Genomic DNA, 20,657 nt, shown 5'->3' on the forward strand with positions numbered 1-20,657 from the left:
TTCCAAGAATACTCCTTAAGAAGATATAATTTGTTATTTATTTCAGAATTTCTTTTTCTTGCATGAAAAAAAAAATAATAATAATGAACAACATTCAGAAATTGCATTTTCTGGAATCTCGCTTTTATGCGCCTTTTGCGAATTGAACTATACTCCCATTTAATAAACACTTCCCGAACAAATAAACGTGATTTTTTCATTGAAGATAGAAATGAAAGGAACTTTTACCCAACACTTAGCTTGAATATCTACCCAAAAGCATTAAAGCAATTGTTCGTGGATTTCGAATTCTGAATCTGTTCTTTTAGGTAGATTCTTATAGGAATATTACCTATTGCAATGGTCTCATAGCAAGACTTTGGGAAAAATTCTTGATTTCTTCATCGATTATGGTCTCTAGAACCCCAAACCACTCTTCGTTCAAAAGATATATATATAATATGCATATAATGCTTGCCCCATGTTATCTTCTTTACAGGATAGTTAGAGTAATTATATTTGGATTTTAACGACCTAGAATGTGTTGTTAGAAATGTGAAAATCTCGGAGGAGTTCGTAAATGGCCCATGTAGCTCAAAGAGGGTGGAAATAGAGGTGGGGAAGTTGAAATTTACATTTCGCTATAACTTTCTTAATATTGAAGATAGAAAAATAAATCCAGTTAGCCGAATGAGTGCCTCATTAGGACGAACGACTTTCGTATTTAAAATTCTTCGAAACTGCAATACCTTAGAAGTAGGGGCTGAAAAGTGATTTTCACGCTCTAATTTTGACTTTTTCTAAGATCAACAATTTATCTTGCCAGATGTAATCTACCTTTCACCACCAGCTTTCCGACATCGTCTTTGGTGGGAATGACATTAATATTTCCTTATTCAGTACTGAATAAATGAATCTTATGAACTTCAATGCTGAAGTTTTCATATTTCGATTTTTTTTCTCGTGAGCCTTTATTTGGATATATAGAGGCTCGAACATTCAGTGATGTAATGGAAATAAGTGGCATCCAAGCTGTAATATGAATTATTTATTTTGCCATCAGTGGCTTTGTAAGATACTAATGGTGTCAGTAAATCTTAAATTACTGAAAGACATGGTTTTGAATTTTGACGGTTTTTTGTCAAAAATTTAGAGTTTAAATGTGCTTGTCTTTCTTCTGTTGTGAGACATACATTTGGAGGAATGCAGATAATTTTGAGAAGGTTTTCTCAAAGTGTTGACTTGCTGCTCTTAAAACAGGGTGACAAATGTAGGGAAAGGTCAGATATTGACCACCTGTGGTTTAGGATCAACCGCTTCGAAGAGGATGCCAGTTCAGAGAATTGGTCAGTAATATGGATGAATTATGTTCAAGACAGCAGTCGGCCACAACAAATCCTGTCGATACTGCTTCGTTCAGTGGTGGCGGGGTGGTTGGCTGTACACAAGAAGTGACTTTGTAGGTATAAATTGCACTTAGGGTGTGATATTATTTCCTGCCCTTTTATCCTGTTTTTTCTTCAATATGAAATGTACACATTAACTTTTCGTATTCAGGTGCCATTTCGTTTCCATTGTGCCCTAGAGCCTCTATATCCCACCTTGACCCCCGATCCTAATTCATTTCCAGATATTGAGATTATTATAAATCAGGCAATATAATGATATAACAATTCTCGTTTTTTAGGAGCATGTTTGCATTTCTAAAAAGACTGATTTCAATGAAATTCAATTAAGTGAGAGACTGAATTGATCAAAAAAGAACAGTAGTGAATTTCTTTTGATACGAAACTTTTCATCTGTACTATTAAATTCTTAATTTAAGAGTATGAAACTTTTCATCTGTACTATTAAATTCTTAATTTAAGAGTATGAAACTTTTCATCTGTACTATTAAATTCTTAATTTAAGAGTATGAAACTTTTCATCTGTACTATTAAATTCTTAATTTAAGAGTATGAAACATTTTCCTGTCATTAAAAGTTTATTCGCACATCTATATACATAGAATAAAATGAAGTCTCCTGAAAGCGTCTGTATGTTTGAAAGAGAAAAACTCGATAAATACTTAACTGATATTGGAGATATTTGTACCATCTTGTTGGGCATTGATTGGGGAAGGTTTTAGTATATTAAAGTAATATCAAAATAAAAAAAGAAGTTTTATAATTGCGATTTTGGTTATTTTCTTACTACGATTCGCGCATGCATAAAACAGCGGTATCTGTGATCTTTTTGTTTTGGCACCAGGAGGAAAAACAACCAATATAGTTTACAAAGAAATATTATGAAGCAAGCTGAATTGTAAATTCATTTCAGATTATACAGAGTTGCTAAGCAAGTGTGCAATAGAGGGCACAATGATTTATTTGTATATTTTTAAATTTTAAATCAGCTTTTCTATTGTATATTTCTAGCGAATTGTTTTGTCTGTGAACATATATAATCTTTACTTTTTTGACAGTCTACATATTTCTAAATGTGCTATAAAATATTGTTTTGTAGTTGTTTTTTATGATTTCTAAATATATTTTCGTATTTATTTGATGTTGCGTGACATGCCCACGCCATATCGGGTGGAGGCTAGACTTAAGTTTAAAGCTAATTTTTCCTCTTGGATGTTATGCCACTGGTAACGCTGTGAGATACTTCTAATATACTTCTAGTATATTCATATATGATTCAATAATGAATATACTTCTAGTATATTCATATAAAAATCCTTGCAATTTGATTGCAAATTTAAATATCAACAGCATTTGTCAACTATATATTCTGCATATTTCAAACATAAATTGAGTTTTTATAATTACCTGAGCTTGCTTCTGTATGCCCGATGTTACTTTTTATCGATCCGACGTAGAAAGGAGTGTCTCTGTCTTTACAGAATGTATCAGCGATGGCGTTTAATTCTATTTTGTCTCCAACTTGAGTTCCTGTTCCGTGGGCCTCCATAAAGTCGACATCATGGATGGTGACATTCGCTTCGTTCAGTGTATCCATCATTATTGTTTTCTGCATATCATATGATGGCACATTGATTCCTGATAGAAAACCAGAAAAAAAAATACGTGAAGAGGTTTTTAATGTTTTTTTAAGTGAAAAATGATTCTTAACAATAGCATTATATTTATAATGACTCTTTCAAGATTTTTTTTATTTCACTAATCACAGAAATTATACATTTTCACCATTAAGTTTATTAATCATTAATATTTAAGGTATCTGCCTACGTTTAAAAGGAAATTTTTGATCAAAATTCGCAATTTTTTTTGTTTCATTTTAAAACCCATTTATTTAGGTTTCCAAATCTGTGCTTGTTTAAATTCTATGTTAACTAGAAACCGAGATATGTGATTTTTTTTATGAATTACTGTAGCTGAAACCGAAACCGGAAGTTGAATATTTTTTAATATTATGAAATATGGGCCTCTCTGAATTATAATTTATTTTATATGTTCTATCAGCAACCCACGCCTATTAGAATACGTTTTGAATAGATTTATGCCGAAAGGATTGGCGATTATATGTTCTTTTGCATATTTTTTTATGTTTACAAAGCATTTTAAGTACAAGACAAATGAAAACTTTAAATAAATTTGTTGAAAAACTTGGATTTTGTAAAAAATTTCATACGTAAAACATGATATTTCAAAAACTTATAAATATATTACCTTGAAATTCTGCATATGTTATTACCTTAAATGTTCCAAAGGCAATGAACTAGGGATATAACTTTAACTGAAAATGTTTTATTTTAGAGCTGCATAATATAATTTTCAACAATGAATTTTGTGAAATGTTCAATTCAGAAATAAGAGCTATCACGTTTTTGAAAATACATTATTTCTTGTATTCTAGTTCATTTCCTTCACCACGGCTATAAGTATGTTGTGTATAAAAGTAATGGGAATATGTGCAATAGAATCCTTTATAGAGTGTTTTGCTTTTAGTTAAATTGTCACTATTTTTTACACAAATTGACCCATTTTATAGAATCTAAATTAACACTGAATTTTCTGATCAATATTTTTCATTATTTGCAATCACACTGATCCAGAAAATAGCTCATTAGAAGGATTTTTTTTTTTTTTGAAAAATTTGTCTCCTGCTGGTAGACAAATACCTTAAGTTACTTTTCAATTAAAGAAAAATTGAAAAATAAAGGCAATCTGTATTGGAAATAAAACAAAATTAATTCCTAAAAGCAGTTTTTTGAATATCACTGAAATCTTTCATTGCGAGTGAATTGCATAGGGATATAGCAATTTCTTCATACTTTATTCACGAATAATTAAAGATTATTTTACCTTCTAGAACATTTCCCGCAGCATAAAATCTTATAGCTGGAATAGATGCATAGACTCTTCTTGCATGTTTTGCTCTCTGCAGAAATATAGCAGCAACAGCTTCGGATCTTATCATGCCGTCACCTGTAAGAAAATGCGTTATGAATTTTCTAATGAATTTATAGAAGTTCTTAACAAAACTTACTCCCATTTTTCGTATAGGGTTTAGCGTTTATGCTCAAAACTTGTCTAAATAATTACGGCAGTGACGAGGTTTGACATTATGATGACTTGTAATAAGATTCTCCATTTTATCCACAACTAGATTATACAGAGTGTTTCAAAATATGTTGTTGTTGCTTATTCCCCTTGGATTGAGCACCAATTCAATCCAAGTCCAAGGGATCGATTCGCATGATAGGATTGTAAACTGACTCATCCTCATTCACCAGCTGTCTCACAGAGGCGTCAATACGGTCAATGATAGGGGGGGGGGGAGAAGAATCGTCGGCAAAGTACCGGCAAGGGGTATACATCTTTTGGTCTCTGATGAAGAAACTATTTTTTAAATGGCCAGACCTGAGCCTAGATAAGAGCGTTTGTACACTCCTTGGACTTATGCACGCCAGACACTTATCGGCATACCAGTCATGCTCTGAGGGAATCCTCCATTTCGTTTTAGTTCTTTGTTTAAACAAGGCATAGATCCCTGCGGCCTGAAGTCTATAAGAGGGGGATTGGGATTTAGGCTTCCTTCCTTGGCCAGAGAATCTGCAATTTCATTTCAGTGGAAGTCCACATGAGAACGGATTTATTGTATGCTTACTGAGCCGGTCCCTGCGAATGTAGTTAATTCAGAGATAATGTTTTAACGCAACTTGCCAAGAATCCTTCCCAAAGTGAAGCTAGGCTGCCTCGAAATGGCGGGAGGGTGTCCCTGGACTGGTGGACGTGGGGAGATTTTCTCTCGGTAAGGCCACCCAAGGCGTAACCCCCCCCCCTGCCTCCTTATGCCCAGCTAATGCTTAGCAGGCACAACGGGGACAAGTCGGACTTATACCCTTGAGGTTCCTCATATGCACCTTTCCATGGATCAGTCAAAAATATTGTTCACGAATTATAAGTTAGTAAAACATTCAGGAACTAATAGTTTTTAATCAAAATTAGATATGGGTTTTCAAACGGTAATGTATTATATTTTTTATAACTTTTCAAGTTAGTTATATAAAACTTAAGAAAGTAGATAGTAAGCACTTCTCAAAATTTTTACCACTTATACGAAATTAAGAAAATAGACAGGAAGTACTTATTTTAAAGCACCCCAAAGGTTTCAGATTGATACTGCATCATTGAATCGTTCAGATTTGCAACCCTCTTATTCATGCTATTGTATTATTTTGCTTTTGTGAATTTGCATCCCATTAATCCGGCACTAGGCATTTTTTTCTGTAGTATCATCTTTTTTACTTAACTTACCACGCTCTATTATATGAATAATTTATTTTTATGCATTTAATATATATTTCAAGTTTGTAACCGACTTTTTGGGATTCCTTGTAAATGTATCCTAACTTTGCTGAAAGCAATTCCATTTTCTCGAGTTGTTGTTTTTTCAGCTTTTTTGCGTTTAATTAAACCTTAGCGCTTTAGAGATTGTGGGGGCGATTATACTCCAATCAATGTGGCTGCCTTGGCCTGGTGGTAAGGTGGTCTGCTGGCATCTGAGAAACCGGAGGGTTTCAGGTTCGAGACCCGATTCCACCGAAGAACCGTCCTGTAAGAGGGTCTGGTGCACGTTAAATCCGTCGGGGCCAAAAGTTCTTCCGCTGGTGTGACGTGGAAGTTTGGATGGGGGGGGGGGGTGCTAGCTCAGGTGTCATCCTCGCCATCTGACCGCGGTTCAAAATTACGAGGTGTGTCCCAAAATAGTCCTAGTGTTGCTTTAAAACGGGAAGCTAATAAGACTAAACCAAAATCTCTATAAACGTAAAGCCTCATGTGCGCACTGCTATTTTTTTTTTGTTACATTTATTTTAATCTTTAGAAAAAAAATAGGTAGACTTATTTTGTATAATTGGACTTCCAGATTTTAAATTTTTGAATGCCTGAAAGAATAGAAGCACAGAACAAAGATTGCAGTTTTCATAATTCTAGGTGACTCGTACGATATCACAAACTGACAATTGTCATCTTGAAATGACGACATAGCTCAAAATTCTAAACTAGATAATATTGTAGAAACTCAGAAATATGTTAATTTGAGAGGAAAATGACACTAATTTAGAACTTACTCCTCGCGTCGAAAGGTATACTGTTTCCCGTAGGTGTAACGATCCCGGCTCCTAAGTAACCGACGAGCATGCACGGATGCAGATTGACTTGGCATCCAGTGACGACACAAGCATCCACATGTCCCATCTTCATAACATTGATTGCATTCCAAAGTGCAATGGCTGATGAGGCACATGCTGCGTCTATGCCGTAGCTAGGACCTTTGCAAGAGAGCAAACCAATTATTAGAATTCTTAATTCAGCAATAAAAATACAAAAATAAAATAAAATTGAAGCATAAAAAGAGAATATTTTTATAATAGAATCAGAAAGATTTAGTAGTTATTGTGATGAAACTTGTTCTAACTTAAACGAACTAATTGGCTCAGTGGTAGACTGCAGGTAAGTTGCCTAAAACTTGTTTTGTTTGTTGGTTTATTTTCTGTTATTACTCGTTAATTCTAGAATGTTCTTATAATTTCTGCATCTTTCTAAATCTGGAAGATTCGAGTCATTTCGTCTTGTGAATAAAAAGAGATGTAAGGTTTAGTTCCTTGAATAAAGTCTCGAGTTGAGATTAGCGAGTGTTATCTTTGATTTTAGTTAATACACGATTTATTTAAGCTGACTTCATCCAAACGATAATATTTTGAATAAATAAATGCACATAACATATACATCATGTAAAATATTTCTGTTAAATTGTTGAGATAAAATTCGGTTCAAATTTTAATTCCCAGTAGCACACAAATATTGTACAATATTGTTTAAGATTGTGGAATATTTTTTAATATCATATAATGTTGCACAATATTGTTTAAGATTGTGGAATATTTTTTAATATCATATAATGTTGCACAATATCGTTTAAGATTGTGGAATATTTTTTAATATCATATAATGTCGTACAATATTGTGCTACAGGTTGTGCTACCGGGGTTTCCATAAAATTCATTTATGGAATTTTCATTTTATGGCTGCTATTTTTTGAAAATAAAATCCATTTATACTCGCTTGGCAAGGAAATATTATCAAATTTTAAAGCCACTATTCATCATAAATAATTGCTCATAATGTTAAAAACAATTCTTTTCATGATTTTAAATAATAATTTGTTTTTTCCAAATAATTCTTCTGTAGAATAATTCCAGATCATATATAAAAACTAATTTTTATAAAGATAATATTTTTTATTTTAAATTTATTTGTTATCTTTTTATTTATATTAGAATCCTTCGTCATCGTTTTAGCAATGCTACAATAAGTCTTAGTTTCTATTAAGGAGACGGTGGACTCTATAAGGTACACGACAATAATAAAATATAATATAAATACGTCAAATTTCTTTTTAAAAAAAAAAACCTTTAAAGGCCATATTATATTTTTAAAAAATTAAACGATATATATTTTTTCGAAATTTTAAAATATTTCATAAGACTTAATATTTAATTTTTTTCCCATTTTTTTTTACCTAGTATTAGTTTTTAAAAATAAAACGGTGCATGATTTTGTAATTCCAATAAAATGCAACTTTTAAAAAATATTTTTATGCACACTTATTGAATTTTCATAATAATTTTGTGTCTTTCGGAATTAAAATTAACTTTTAACTATCCAAAAAAAACCTCGAATTATAAAATGCATACTGTATTTTCTTTTAATATTTAACAATCTTTATTATCAATTCTATTCAATTTCTTCAAAAATTAAGACACCTGGAACATTTCAAAGATATTTAAATCTAATTACAAGGCAATTTTGTGGAAAGCAATTAAAATGTGTTTTTTTTTCCTCTTGACCTTTGGAATACTCATTTTATTGAACAATATATCTTATAGCACTAATTTAGTTGAATATAGATGTATATTTTGGTAAGGAAACAATAAAAATAAAATTTCATGTTTCTGTCCATTTTTGCTTATTCCAGAGTCCACTGCCCCTTAACGCTTTATTATATATAACAATTATATATAATTGATTTATAAATAGTAATTTATACATATATAAACTATAATAAGTTAACCTTTTGCAGTCGAATGTCTCTTCTCAGGCACCATTCAAGACTGTGCATCATTTTGATGTATTGTTTATTTTTTTGATTTTGATTATTAAAAATATCTAATGAATGGTCAGAGGATCTAGACAATTTTGTTGAGGGTATTCAACTTAAAACTTACATATATATCCTAGCAGTAAATAAGTCCTTGTATTAGGTTAATAATTATGCATCGATTTACTTTTCCCAGTGCAAAGGGTTAATTGAAATAATTTTAGATTTTTTAAAAGTAAATTTATAAGCACTATACAATTCAGATTTGAAACAATGCAGTTAGTTACATTGTATAACGTTGGTTAAAAAATTCTAATCAATTTTTTATGACTTTTATTAATGACAGACGCACGGATTAGTCGCATCCGATTCACCCACCGACATTTGTTGATGGGGGAACCAATACCATTTTGCTTAATTTGTAACAGTTTGTTTTACACATTTTTGTGGAATGGTCCACGATTTTCTTCTCAACGTCTTACCTTTTTTCAGGAATCTCAACCTGATTTGGGCGAGTCGCTTTCCAAAACTCTTTATGGTAATCTTTTTAGTTCTTTTTAAATGCTTTTTATAATAATTTATAAACATTAGCCACGCATTTTAGTACTGTTCCATATTTTACATCACTATTGGAATTTTTGATGACTTACGTTGGATTTTGTAGACATTTCATATTTCGGTTTTATTATAAATTGATACAAATATTTTAATTCCATGAGTATGACGTAGCTTAGCCAAAAATGGTTATTGTGCCATAAAACTCAAACAAACTTAGTGACATATATGCACAAATGATGCAGAAATTTGCTTAATTGACAGATTGAATTACTTGCATCATGTGATTGTAATGTCACATGCATAATTTTATAGAAAATATCGTCAGCAATATATTTTATTTTGCAATTTGATGAAAGAAGGGACATACTTACCAATAAAATCCAAGCAGTACGATGTCTTGTTTGGACTCATGGAACGTATACTATTTAAATTGACGAAAGATTCGTCGGAAGTGTTTATTTTTACCGTGTCTTCCGAAATGGTGGCATTAATGACACCGATTCTTTGTCCTTTCAAATCAAGTGCGTCGACACCTATAACAGAAAATACAACTCTTGAATGAAATGCAATCACAAGACAAGGCAGAAATGAAGATCTTGACAACAGATAACATATTGTGACAAATCTTTAATGTTGCTTCCCAGCACTGGATCACTGGAAAGACAGTTTTACGATCAGCTCGGTTGGATGCTGATTGTTGCCGAATCAATGATACCAAAGCTTGGCGACCATTTGGCGACCTAACCGATAGTACTGAAATCTTGCAGAAAATTGGATATACAGCCAATAGGAATCAAGATACGTCTGATTGTTCCAGAACTTTCTTTGTCCTGCTCCAGGAACTATAAAAGGCCGGTAGAAAAGCTGAAGACAATCGTGGAAAGAGTCGCAGAAAGTTTTAGAGTCGCATAGCAAGTCAACGGCGAATTAGTTGGTTCAATCCAGCGAACTCAAGCGTTGTGTAGAGCTCAAGCGTTTGCTGAATTGAGCTGTGTGCCGAATCCTGGTATTTATTATAGTAGCAGCAGCTTTATCTTTTGTTTTATTTGTCTTAAATGAGTAATTTTCCTTTGAATTTATATTCGCAAGAACTCATTTTTTTAATATGATGCCCAAACATATAGAGGATCAACAAGTCTAAGATTATAAATAAAATGGCCCTTTAAATTCCAAAATATTTAATTTTGATGGAAATAAAACGATAGATTAAAAAATGGTTAAATCCATCAGTACACAAGAAACTCAAGCATATTAAAATGAAAAGAATAAAATTTTGAATGAAGGTTGAATTAGAAATCTAATTTCATTGGAACATTAATATTACTTTGCAAAAAGTAATATCAATAAATCACCGTAAAAATAAGTTAATTATTAAGCTATCGTCGTTTTTATTTTCCAGATGACTGTAAATTTTTCAGTCTAGATAAAATCAGAGTGCAAATTACCTCGGAATTTAACATTAAGGCATTAGGCATATGATATTCAACCGACTACCGCACCTATTGCTAAACATTTCGATTCTTCATCTTTTTACTGTCTCGTATGCAAAGAATAAAAAAGGTATAGTAATTGTCAAAAAATTCAAACTCGCGATTTTGACGAATCTACACGTTTTGGACTTTCCTGTGTTAAAAAACATGTTTTTTAGAAAATGTCCATCTGTCTGTCTGTGTCAGAGATAATTCTAAAACGCTTGGAACTAGATGTTTGAAATTTGGTATACGGTTTTTACACCAAATGTGGAGATTTCTATCAAATTTTGAGTAGTCTGTCTGTCCGGCTGTCTGAACTCCGGAAATCGAGAAAGGTAGATAAATAAAATTAGTTACGCAGATTTAACCTCTACAGTGTAGGCATCTGTCAAATTTTGAGCCAAACTCAACCGACAGGTTGACTATTTGTCGGCCTATACTTTCACAAGTATGTAAAAGCGATAAATTAAAGGGAGCCGCGGTGGCCTGGTGGTAAGGTCTCGGCTTCGGAACCGGAGGGTTTCAGGTTCGAGACCCGATTTCACCGAAGAACCGTCGTGTAAGGGGGTCTGTTGCACGTTAAATCCGTCCTGACCAAACGTCCTCCCGCTGGTGTGGTGTGGAGAGGGGGGAGCCAGCTCAGGTGTCGTCCTCGTCATCTGACCGTGATTCAAAATTACGAGGTCCGTCCCAAAATAGCCCAAGTGTTGCTTCAAATGGGACGTTAATATAACTCAAACCAAAAAAAAGCGATAAATTAAAGACGGCATGACTTAAATATATAAAATTTGATGAGTTAAATTTTTGTTTCCATCGCTCTGGGAAAATGCATCTAAAACATAAATTTATTTTTCGGATATTATTAACAACATGTCAGATATTAATCACCAAAATGACTCGCCAAGAGTGATACGATAGATTCGGTAAAAATGCTAAATTCACGTCAATGGTTAATATTTCGTAACTATTAAACACCAGTGCCATGCAAGCCGTTCGCTGGCATGACAAGTTTATTAGAGAGTAGGCGAGAAAGTTTTGGGAAGCTGATGAAATGCTCTAGACGATCGATTTTTGGAGGAATATTAAATCAAAATCTGTTTAAAAAGGGAATTCTTTAAATTGACATGACCTTACCTGCATCTGCAATAGCTTCATAAGTGACTTCCAGATGCAACCTGCCACCTGGGTCCATTTGCTGAGCATGTATATTAGCAATACGGAAAAAGTTCCAGTCCAGCTTGTCTAGTTCCCTGATGCATCCAGGAGAATCGTATGGAGCTTTGTATGCACCTGGGAAATAACAGAGTTCAGTAACATTCATTATTTGCATAGTGTGCAATGTGGCTAAAAGAACAATTATTTTGAAGTCAATCATCACGGGTTTTTTTTGTTGTTAACTACAGTAAAAATCATTCTAATTCTTGCTTCAGAATGGTAACTTTTTCCAGTTCCCTCAGTTATCAAATCTTATTATATTTTGAATATGAGTTGTATGTTAACTAAATCTTATTCATTGAACTTACACTATCTTCGTGTTTTCAGAAATCATTTGTCCATTTATTTTCAGTTTAATTTTGGGTTCGATACAGAGGCGTCACCTGGTTGTGGATTTCGATAACAGATATCCCAAGATTAAGCTTTTCAATATTTGGAAGACCGAACTTGGTTTTTCTTCTCGTAAAGTTGTGTTTTTTAGGAGAAAATATTTAGATATCTATCACATATTGATTAAATATAAATATTTTTCAGTTTTACCTACATATGAACTGGTCATTTAAATAAAAAAAGTTTACGAATGTACTGAGTTGAACCTGTTATTCAAAACAATCTGCTATATTACAGTATTCATTTTTACAGTTTATCTATCAATACTTATATTTTTGAATTTATAGTTTTGTCGTGGTGAAATCAGTCCCGAGATGGCGCCATATGACATTATCAGCATGACTGCGGATAGAAAAAAAACTCTAATAATTAGTTATAAAAGATGTTTTTTTTTGTGTGTGTGTAGAATAGCGTTATTTTAGGAAAGACACTTATATAGATAAAAATAAAAAATATTAAATATAAATTCATAAGTAAAAAAAATAAAGCAAAAAGCGCGACTCGAACCGAGAACCCGCAAACACACGCGTCATTCATGTTATTTTGATCATTATACTGCACTGCACGTACTTCGAGGTGGAAGTTCAGCATATTTATTATATTAGTTAGAAAATTTTAAAAAATGTTCTTTTGAGTGTAAAATTACGTTTTTTTCTCAGGGAAGGCACTTATGTAAATAAATTTACAAAGCAAAAACTTATCTAAATACAAAATTTTATCTAAATGGTTAGAGCTGATTAAGTAGGAAGTCAGATGAATTATTCATTAGGTAATTTCTTTAAAAAAAAAACTAATCAAAGTGAAAAATATAATAAAATAATCAATTTGCCGTTTAACCCGCTAGTAAAAATGTAAAGTTTATTATTATTATTTCTTTACTCTCTTACTTTTTAAATTTAACCGAATATTTTAAATACATTTTTAAAACAATCAGAAATTGCTTTTGCTTTTCACCCTTAAAGTTATTTCTTAAACACACTTAAAGACATTGAAATGGGAACAGAAAAGTACCTTTTTCAAATCGCTTGTCCGTAAACACGACGAAATTTTTCTTATTGTAGAGCCCCTCTTTCAACTCTTTCACGCTGTCGCTCTCCGGGAAACGGCCGGACATTCCACTGATGACGATGTCTTCCGGATCGAATCCCCCGGTGCAGTACTCATGATGGTCTGAATTTGGATCCATGTTTTAGATCGGAATCTAAAAATAGTTTCAAAAATTTATATGCTTTGTTTAGTTGTAAAACTGTATAATCGAAGTATAAGAAATATCAGAAGAAAAAAAAATCAATTCCAAGTTTATGTTAACAGTTAAATATTTAGAGTTGTTTTAATTTTTCTTTGCAATGCAAATATGGCAGTGTCAGATAATCAAGTAGATATAATAAGCAACTTGGGGACTTCCGCGGCTTTGGGATGACTTCTTTCTCGGTATTCTCAATTTTGTTTGCTTTATATTTTCATTTGATCTTATAAGATTGATGTTTTCAAACTTATTTAAATTAAAATCTGGTATCATTCAATTCCTACTAATATTTTTTCTCCACTCTGTTGTTACTTTTTTATTTTCAAATACGTCTATAACTTCATTTTTACTTTTTCATAAACGGAATATAAAGAAAGTATTGTAATCTCAAGATTTCGACGAATCTCTACGTTTCAGATTTCCCTGAATGTTCAAAAATGCATTTTTGGCATTATGACTCGCTGTCTGCGAACAATAACTCAAAAAAGTTGTGAACAAGACGGATGAAATTTGATACATGTTCTTTACACCAAATTTGTAGATTTCTGTTGAATTTTGAATGAAATCCATTCAGAGGAAGTCTATTTGTCCGGCTGTTCACAGAAAAGTGAACATAATTTCAAAACGAAGAGAGCTAGATGGATAAAATTTGGTACATATTTTGCATTTAAAGTGTAGAATATTGTCAAATTTAGATCCAATTTGACAGATATCATACTTATTTGACTTTTTGGAAACCGTTAAGAAGTTGACCGTCTGTCGGTTTATATTTTCTCAAGCATATAAACTCAGTAAGTCAAAAAATTCATTGACTTCACCACTTGTGGATGAAAGGATCGTTTTTGTCACAGAATTGCCACCTTCTTACTACATAAGTCAGTAGGCAAATGCCACAGAATTTTAAAATGATGTAAAACCGTCGACCGAGTTTGTTTGCTGGAACACGGTTTACAGGAACACAGTTTTGATTTCAAAATTAATTCATTTAGTGGATACAAATCCTTTTCCGATTTCTATAAGGCATCGAATGCTTTGTGTGGTCTCGCTGCAAATAGCAGTGGACTGTTTTGGCACGCGTTTTTGTGAATTTCTTGCCACCTCAAATAGTTAAAGATATAAAATTCAGTATGGGATTTTTTTACTGCAGTTATACTCTATATCAAATTTTATTTTCAATCGGGTGGAAAAAACGTGTCTAAAATAAAAAAAATCGAGTTTCACCTACTGTTAACCTCAAGTAGGAATTAATTGTTAAAAATCGTCATAAAATTGTGGTTAAGATTGAACGCTGAATTACTTTGTGGTGAATTGCATATAAGCCAGTAACAGCGCTTCTACCCGAACAACTGTTTCGGTATAATCGGTTAGTTACTGGACTGCTAACCCAAAGGTCCCAGGTTCTATCCTCCCGCGTCTCTTACCTCTAAATTGGTGACCCGGACGTGATTTGAACACGCAAAAACTTATTTATCAGTCTGTCTATTCGTGTTGTAAATTTATGCATAATGCAATATATATATATATATATATATATATATATATATATATATATATATATATATATAATATAGATGGTTGAAATTTAGTAAAGGTGAATTTTAGTAACACTCAAGTTAAAATATTTGTGCTTTTTATATATAATGTGTATGTGGTCCCGATTTCTATCTGAAATCACCTATTTATAGACAGTTCATTATTGTGTATATAACTTTAAAACACAAGAAGCAAGATGCGTAACGTAATGCATGTGGTCTAGAAATCGGAGTTCTGTATTAGTCTCTAATTTAGGACTCTATCAACCAACAAAAAAAAGACGTTCAAAACAGAAACTCGATTGTTTTTACTATAACATTGCTCCTTGCTATATAAATATATTATTATTAAGATGAAACTTTTCCAGTTATATTCAGAATAAAACTATTTACTGAAAATGAATGATAATTTGCTAGAAGTGGCTACAGATAAGAAACTGAGAAATCAGCATATTTCCTAAAGACAATAAATACCTAAAAATTTCTAATAAAATGAAGTAATTGCTAAATAATGTCAAGTAGTTAGGCTACAAAATAGATTTACTTTAAAAGTTTATTTTTTTTCACATTTAAAGCAATGCTAAAAATTATCAGTGCGTAACCACATTTTTGAATTATTCGTTTGTAGATGGTTGAACTTTCTTACACTCATATTTGTACTAACATCTTGTATTTGTATCGTAATTCAATATATATATATATATATATATATATATATATATAATAATAATAAATAAGAATAAATAGGGCAACAAAAAAATTAATCATTTTCAAGCAATCGAGTTTCGGATTGCATGCCAAATAGATAAGTCACTGCGACTATTTAACATAGATAAGTCATTATGACTAAGTAAATAATACAAATGATATGTGTGATCACCACATTTTATTGTGCTAATTACAATGAAATTTTGCACATTTATTCTTTGGGATAAGAGAAGAAATATCGTCTGCTTTTTTAAAGTGCAAAATTTAATTACATTCAAATAATTGAATTATTAAAACTTTTTCTGCAATAACTTCGGAGCAAATTATTTTATAAGAAATATTTTAATATCACAAAATTCATAATTTTGCATTTTTTAAATTTCAATTTCCTTTGTTTGTCATTTTTTCTTCTGTTTTTATTAAAATTCAATGAAAACAATTTAGAAAGAACACAAAGATTATTATCTATTCCATACTTTTTAAAAATTTCTATCTCTTATCATTTAGAACTTTTTATATCGGTTTAAAGTAATAATTTAATGGCGTCTAAAAAAACTGAAGCTCTTAACTAAAGCTCTGAAGGACACATCATTGAATCTAGAATTATCAAATTAGACATTCAGTTACTTCTTAGATATGGTAATCATTGATACATGGCTTTTGAAGCTTAAATTGTTTCTGATTCATTAAAATTTCAGGAGCGTTTTAATGCTTTTCTTCTAACTGTGTATAGTATTATTGCACAAAAAAAGTGTTTTTATACCGCTTTAAAATCCGAAATATTCGTATTTCAGCGTTATTAATTTTTTTAAGACTCTTTTCTCTATTTTTAATAAAGTTATAAATTAATGTATCCAATATTTATAACAAGCTGCATTATTTAAAACATTTAAATTCAAGCTAATCTGTTATTTTATCAAATCTTCCAATTGCATTCTTTGGCCAATATTAACGTTATGACAAAAGAAAAACTATTTGGAATATTGACTACATCAAAATAAAATTTTCACTTAGCATGGTAATATTTTTATGCTTAATTTTTTTCTATAAATTTTGAGGGGGTAATAAAAATTGCACACCAAATAAAAAAGCTGATACAATAAAGTTAATGTAAAAAAAATGCAGTGGAATTAAGCCTAAAATATTATTATAATACAATCTTTCGAAATACTGGCTCGAATTTCTTTTTTCCCTTTTGCTTAAATATTTGCATAATTTATTGTTATTATTTATATACCTGGATATTATGTGAAAATAATTTTTATATTCCTTTAACTTATCTTTATTTATTTTTTATTTTCCATTTTATGCAATACCGATAATAACCATAAATTCCTAGTGAAAAAAAAATAATTCATTTGCTCAAATTTTGAAATTTTTCGCTTAGCTTTTATAGCAAAATATTTTTTATTGGAATAGTTTAGATGTATGAATGCTTCCTCTAATACTAAAATATATTATTTTTCAAATGATAAATTTGTGTAATAAAGTATTCAGCATAAATCTTTATATTTGGTCAGGCATTTTTGAAAACGATGACCCTCTATATTATTAAGATTTAATATAATATTTGTTTTATTTACAATTGTGTAATTTTTTAAATAATTCTTTGAATTGGTTTTTAAAATTAAAAATCCTATGTTAAAAATCCGCGCTATTTTTTTTAGAAAACCATTTGAACCCTTTTTCAATTATTGCAACTTTTATCCGTTTTTATTTTATTACCACCAATCGTGTTTAATCTGACTTTAGATATACTGACTCCATGATTTTTAAATCGTTCTTGAATAACAGATGAGGAAAAAGAACGAAGTCATAACTATTTTTTGCTTGCTTCTAACCGCCATTTTGTAATTAAAGAAGATTTTGCAAAAACACAATATCAGACGATAATTTAAAAATGAATTCAAATAATTCATAATAATAAAACTGCTTTAAATAAAATGATTATTAGTAAATTTATATTAAGAATATTTAAAAAATATAAGAAAAGTTTCGGTATATTATAAAAATAAATAATTAATTAATTAAAAATTAAATAAAAGCATACTTTGAAATATAGCTCTAATAATGGAAGCAATTCTTTCATGGAATTACTTCTGAGAAGAATCGAAATCTACTTACGGAGTTAGGTAGGAGCAGCAATGTGAAGATTCACGCTTTCGCCGTCAGATGCGAATGGTGCTTGTAGTGTTCATTATTTAAAAGATTCGAATTCATTACTTAAAAGCACACTTTCCCTGTTATTCAGGCGTTGTCTTTTTCAGACCCAATCACAGCATCATCATGCCATGAGGCGATGTGAGGAGAACGGTTTCCCTAGATCACGGGGTAATTAGAAGAAAATAATACCAGGAAGTATTTAGCAGTTTTGGAGCAGATTTTCAAAGGACAAGAAATTAATAGATCTTCTTCTGCGATTGACTTTGAGACAAATTGACATACAAAAATAAATTGCTGCAGTTGTCAGCTTTCCTGCACGTGAACATGTAATACCCCAGCACGTGGATATATTTATTACATAGTTTTTACTTATACTTATATATAGAGAAAGTATTGCAATCGTCAAAACATTTGCAATCGAATCGAAAATATCGTCGTCGAAAAATTCGAACTCGAGATTTTAACTAATCTCCACGTTTTTGACCTCTCTGAATTCGAAAAACTTTATCAGACAGACAGACATTTTTGGAATACGTCTATCTGTGACAAAGATAACTCAAAAAGGTTCTGAACTACACAGATGAAATTTGGTAATGGTCTTTACATCAAATTTATAGATTTCTATCGAATTTCAAGCAAACTCCGTTCAGATTAAGTCTGTCCGTCCGATTGTTTGAATATAAGTTTCCCCGATAGCTACAAATAGCTACAATTTTGACTCAACTCTATAAAGCAGTTGAAAGTCTGTTGGCCTGTATTTTCAGAAAAATGTAAACACAATGATTCGAAAATTCCTCTCGAAAAGCTGGAAGGTAGTAGATTTCTTTTAATTTGAATTATTATTTTCTAATTCTTTTCAATCCTTAGACAAAAATTATGCAATATTAAATTTTAAAGCAATCGTAGATAATGAATTTATTTCTTCACACAATTCTCAATATTTATTGAGAAAGAAATAATACTGAGGTAACAAGTGTTAAAAATAATAAAAAATATAGGCTACAAAATTTATATTATTAGAAAGCTTAAATGTTTTTAAGAAAACCCCAAAGAGTTGTAAGAGTTCAAAAAACTGAATTTATCTCTGCATTTTAAACATATTTGAAGAAATTCCCTATCATTTGCAATTATTATTCTTTCAATTAAATACAAAACGAATTTATCGTTTGATTCTTCAACTAAATTGAAAGGAAAAAAATTGTCTGCTTTTTAAAATTAATGTTGGAATTAAGATCCTATCTCTCGCAGTTTTGAATATTTCAATTAAAACTATAAATTGGAGTAAAAAGAAGTTTTTGTAAATCATTTCTTTTATAAAAAGTATACTTAGATTTTTTTATGTACTAATTGCACCTCATTGGCGAATATAGTCAACAAATTAACATGATATCTTTGGCGATCGTTTTGGAGGATTAATCGCTATTATGCTTTTAATATAAGTACCTATACTTGGATAAAAGCTATAATGGTTGTTTTTTCTTAATACAACTGTTTATTTCTGTTTTTTTCTTAATAACCTACTTTTCGTAAGACAGCTGACATGAAACCAAAAGACATAAAATTAGGAAAAGTTCTGGAACATTGAATGAATTTAAATAACGAATTTGTTAATTGTACAAAATATGCAGGAATTTATAGAAAGGTTATTTCTCATATAATGAATATTTCCAAACGTAATTCAACATTTGAGTAGCATTCGTTTTTTACACTTAGGCAAGATGATTGGCTTAAGGTTAGTAAATTGGTTGATTATTATAATAATCAGTTTCATCATAAGTATTTTCTTCCGATTGCAAAATATAAATTAAATATTTCTAATAGTATTTAATCACATTTAATGAAGAAATCTTTGACCCAAGAAACACCTGAACAAATTTCAAATGAATCTCTAATGGTTAAAGAAAACCCTAATCAGTAAGTGCTGAGTGATTTTTCGCTTTTATGTATATTGTCACGAATAAAATACATTTTAAAAATATAATTTAGTTATATGAAATGAAGAAATAACGACACAAAGTATTGGATACATAGCAGTGATATGATGCCAAATTGGATTTTTTTAAACGATAAGTCACCAAATGTGTTAATTTTTAATTTTTAAAATTATTTTAAGTAGTTTGACGAGTTTAGATAGAAATGGGTAGAATTCTTATTTGAAATCCCGTAATCAATAAGTGTGTCAATAATATTTCGCTTTTATGAATATTGTCACTAAGGAAATACAATTTTAGAAAGTAATTTTTTTATTGGCCATACAAAAAAATCGGGTACATGCTGACGTATGGCGCCAAATTGTTTTTTGAAACAGTAAATATATTTATAAGAATTAGAAAACATATAACTTCCGGAAATTTTTTAACTGATTATTTTTACCTAGTGTTTGCCATTAAATCTTCTTCGTTTTAATTTAATTAATTATATTTAAGTTTTTAATCTTAATCCACGGCACTTAAACAAGTTCAAAGTATCGAAATGAAATAAAATTATAAACTTTATTCCATTTTTTTTCAAAACTGGCAAAATAAATTATTGAATTAATAAACTGTGCATTATTAGGATCTTTAAATCATTTTTAGCCCCTAATATCTAAGCAATTGCATAAATAAAACAAACTTGAAATACAGAATTTGCTCATCTCAAAGAGGCGCAAATTCGATTTATTTTTCCATCTTCAATATTAAGGAAGTTATAGTGAAATGATGAACAGCGATTACACTTTAGCCTTGATTCGTCTGCCCTAATAAATATAATAATAAATCATATTCATAAATACCAAGACCTCTT

At 30.7% G+C, this 20,657-nt stretch overlaps 1 protein-coding gene across 1 annotated transcript in view; it reads right to left on the minus strand.

The window, feature by feature from the left end:
• LOC129983957 (fatty acid synthase-like) overlaps positions 1–17,918 on the minus strand; it is a 70,354-nt gene extending 52,436 nt beyond the window's left edge. Inside the window, exons 1-7 of the mRNA XM_056093690.1 lie at positions 17,835–17,918; positions 13,236–13,425; positions 11,754–11,909; positions 9,519–9,680; positions 6,560–6,760; positions 4,290–4,412; positions 2,793–3,023 (exon numbers count right to left, since the gene is read on the minus strand). Of these exons, the coding sequence (XP_055949665.1) occupies positions 2,793–3,023; positions 4,290–4,412; positions 6,560–6,760; positions 9,519–9,680; positions 11,754–11,909; positions 13,236–13,410 (1,048 nt within the window). The 5' untranslated portion in view covers positions 13,411–13,425; positions 17,835–17,918. The remainder of the gene's footprint in view (positions 1–2,792; positions 3,024–4,289; positions 4,413–6,559; positions 6,761–9,518; positions 9,681–11,753; positions 11,910–13,235; positions 13,426–17,834) is intronic.
• Between the last annotated feature and the right edge of the window lie 2,739 nt (positions 17,919–20,657).

Source organism: Argiope bruennichi, chromosome 9, assembly GCF_947563725.1.
Source record: "Argiope bruennichi chromosome 9, qqArgBrue1.1, whole genome shotgun sequence".
Classification (NCBI taxonomy): Eukaryota; Metazoa; Arthropoda; class Arachnida; order Araneae; family Araneidae; genus Argiope; species Argiope bruennichi.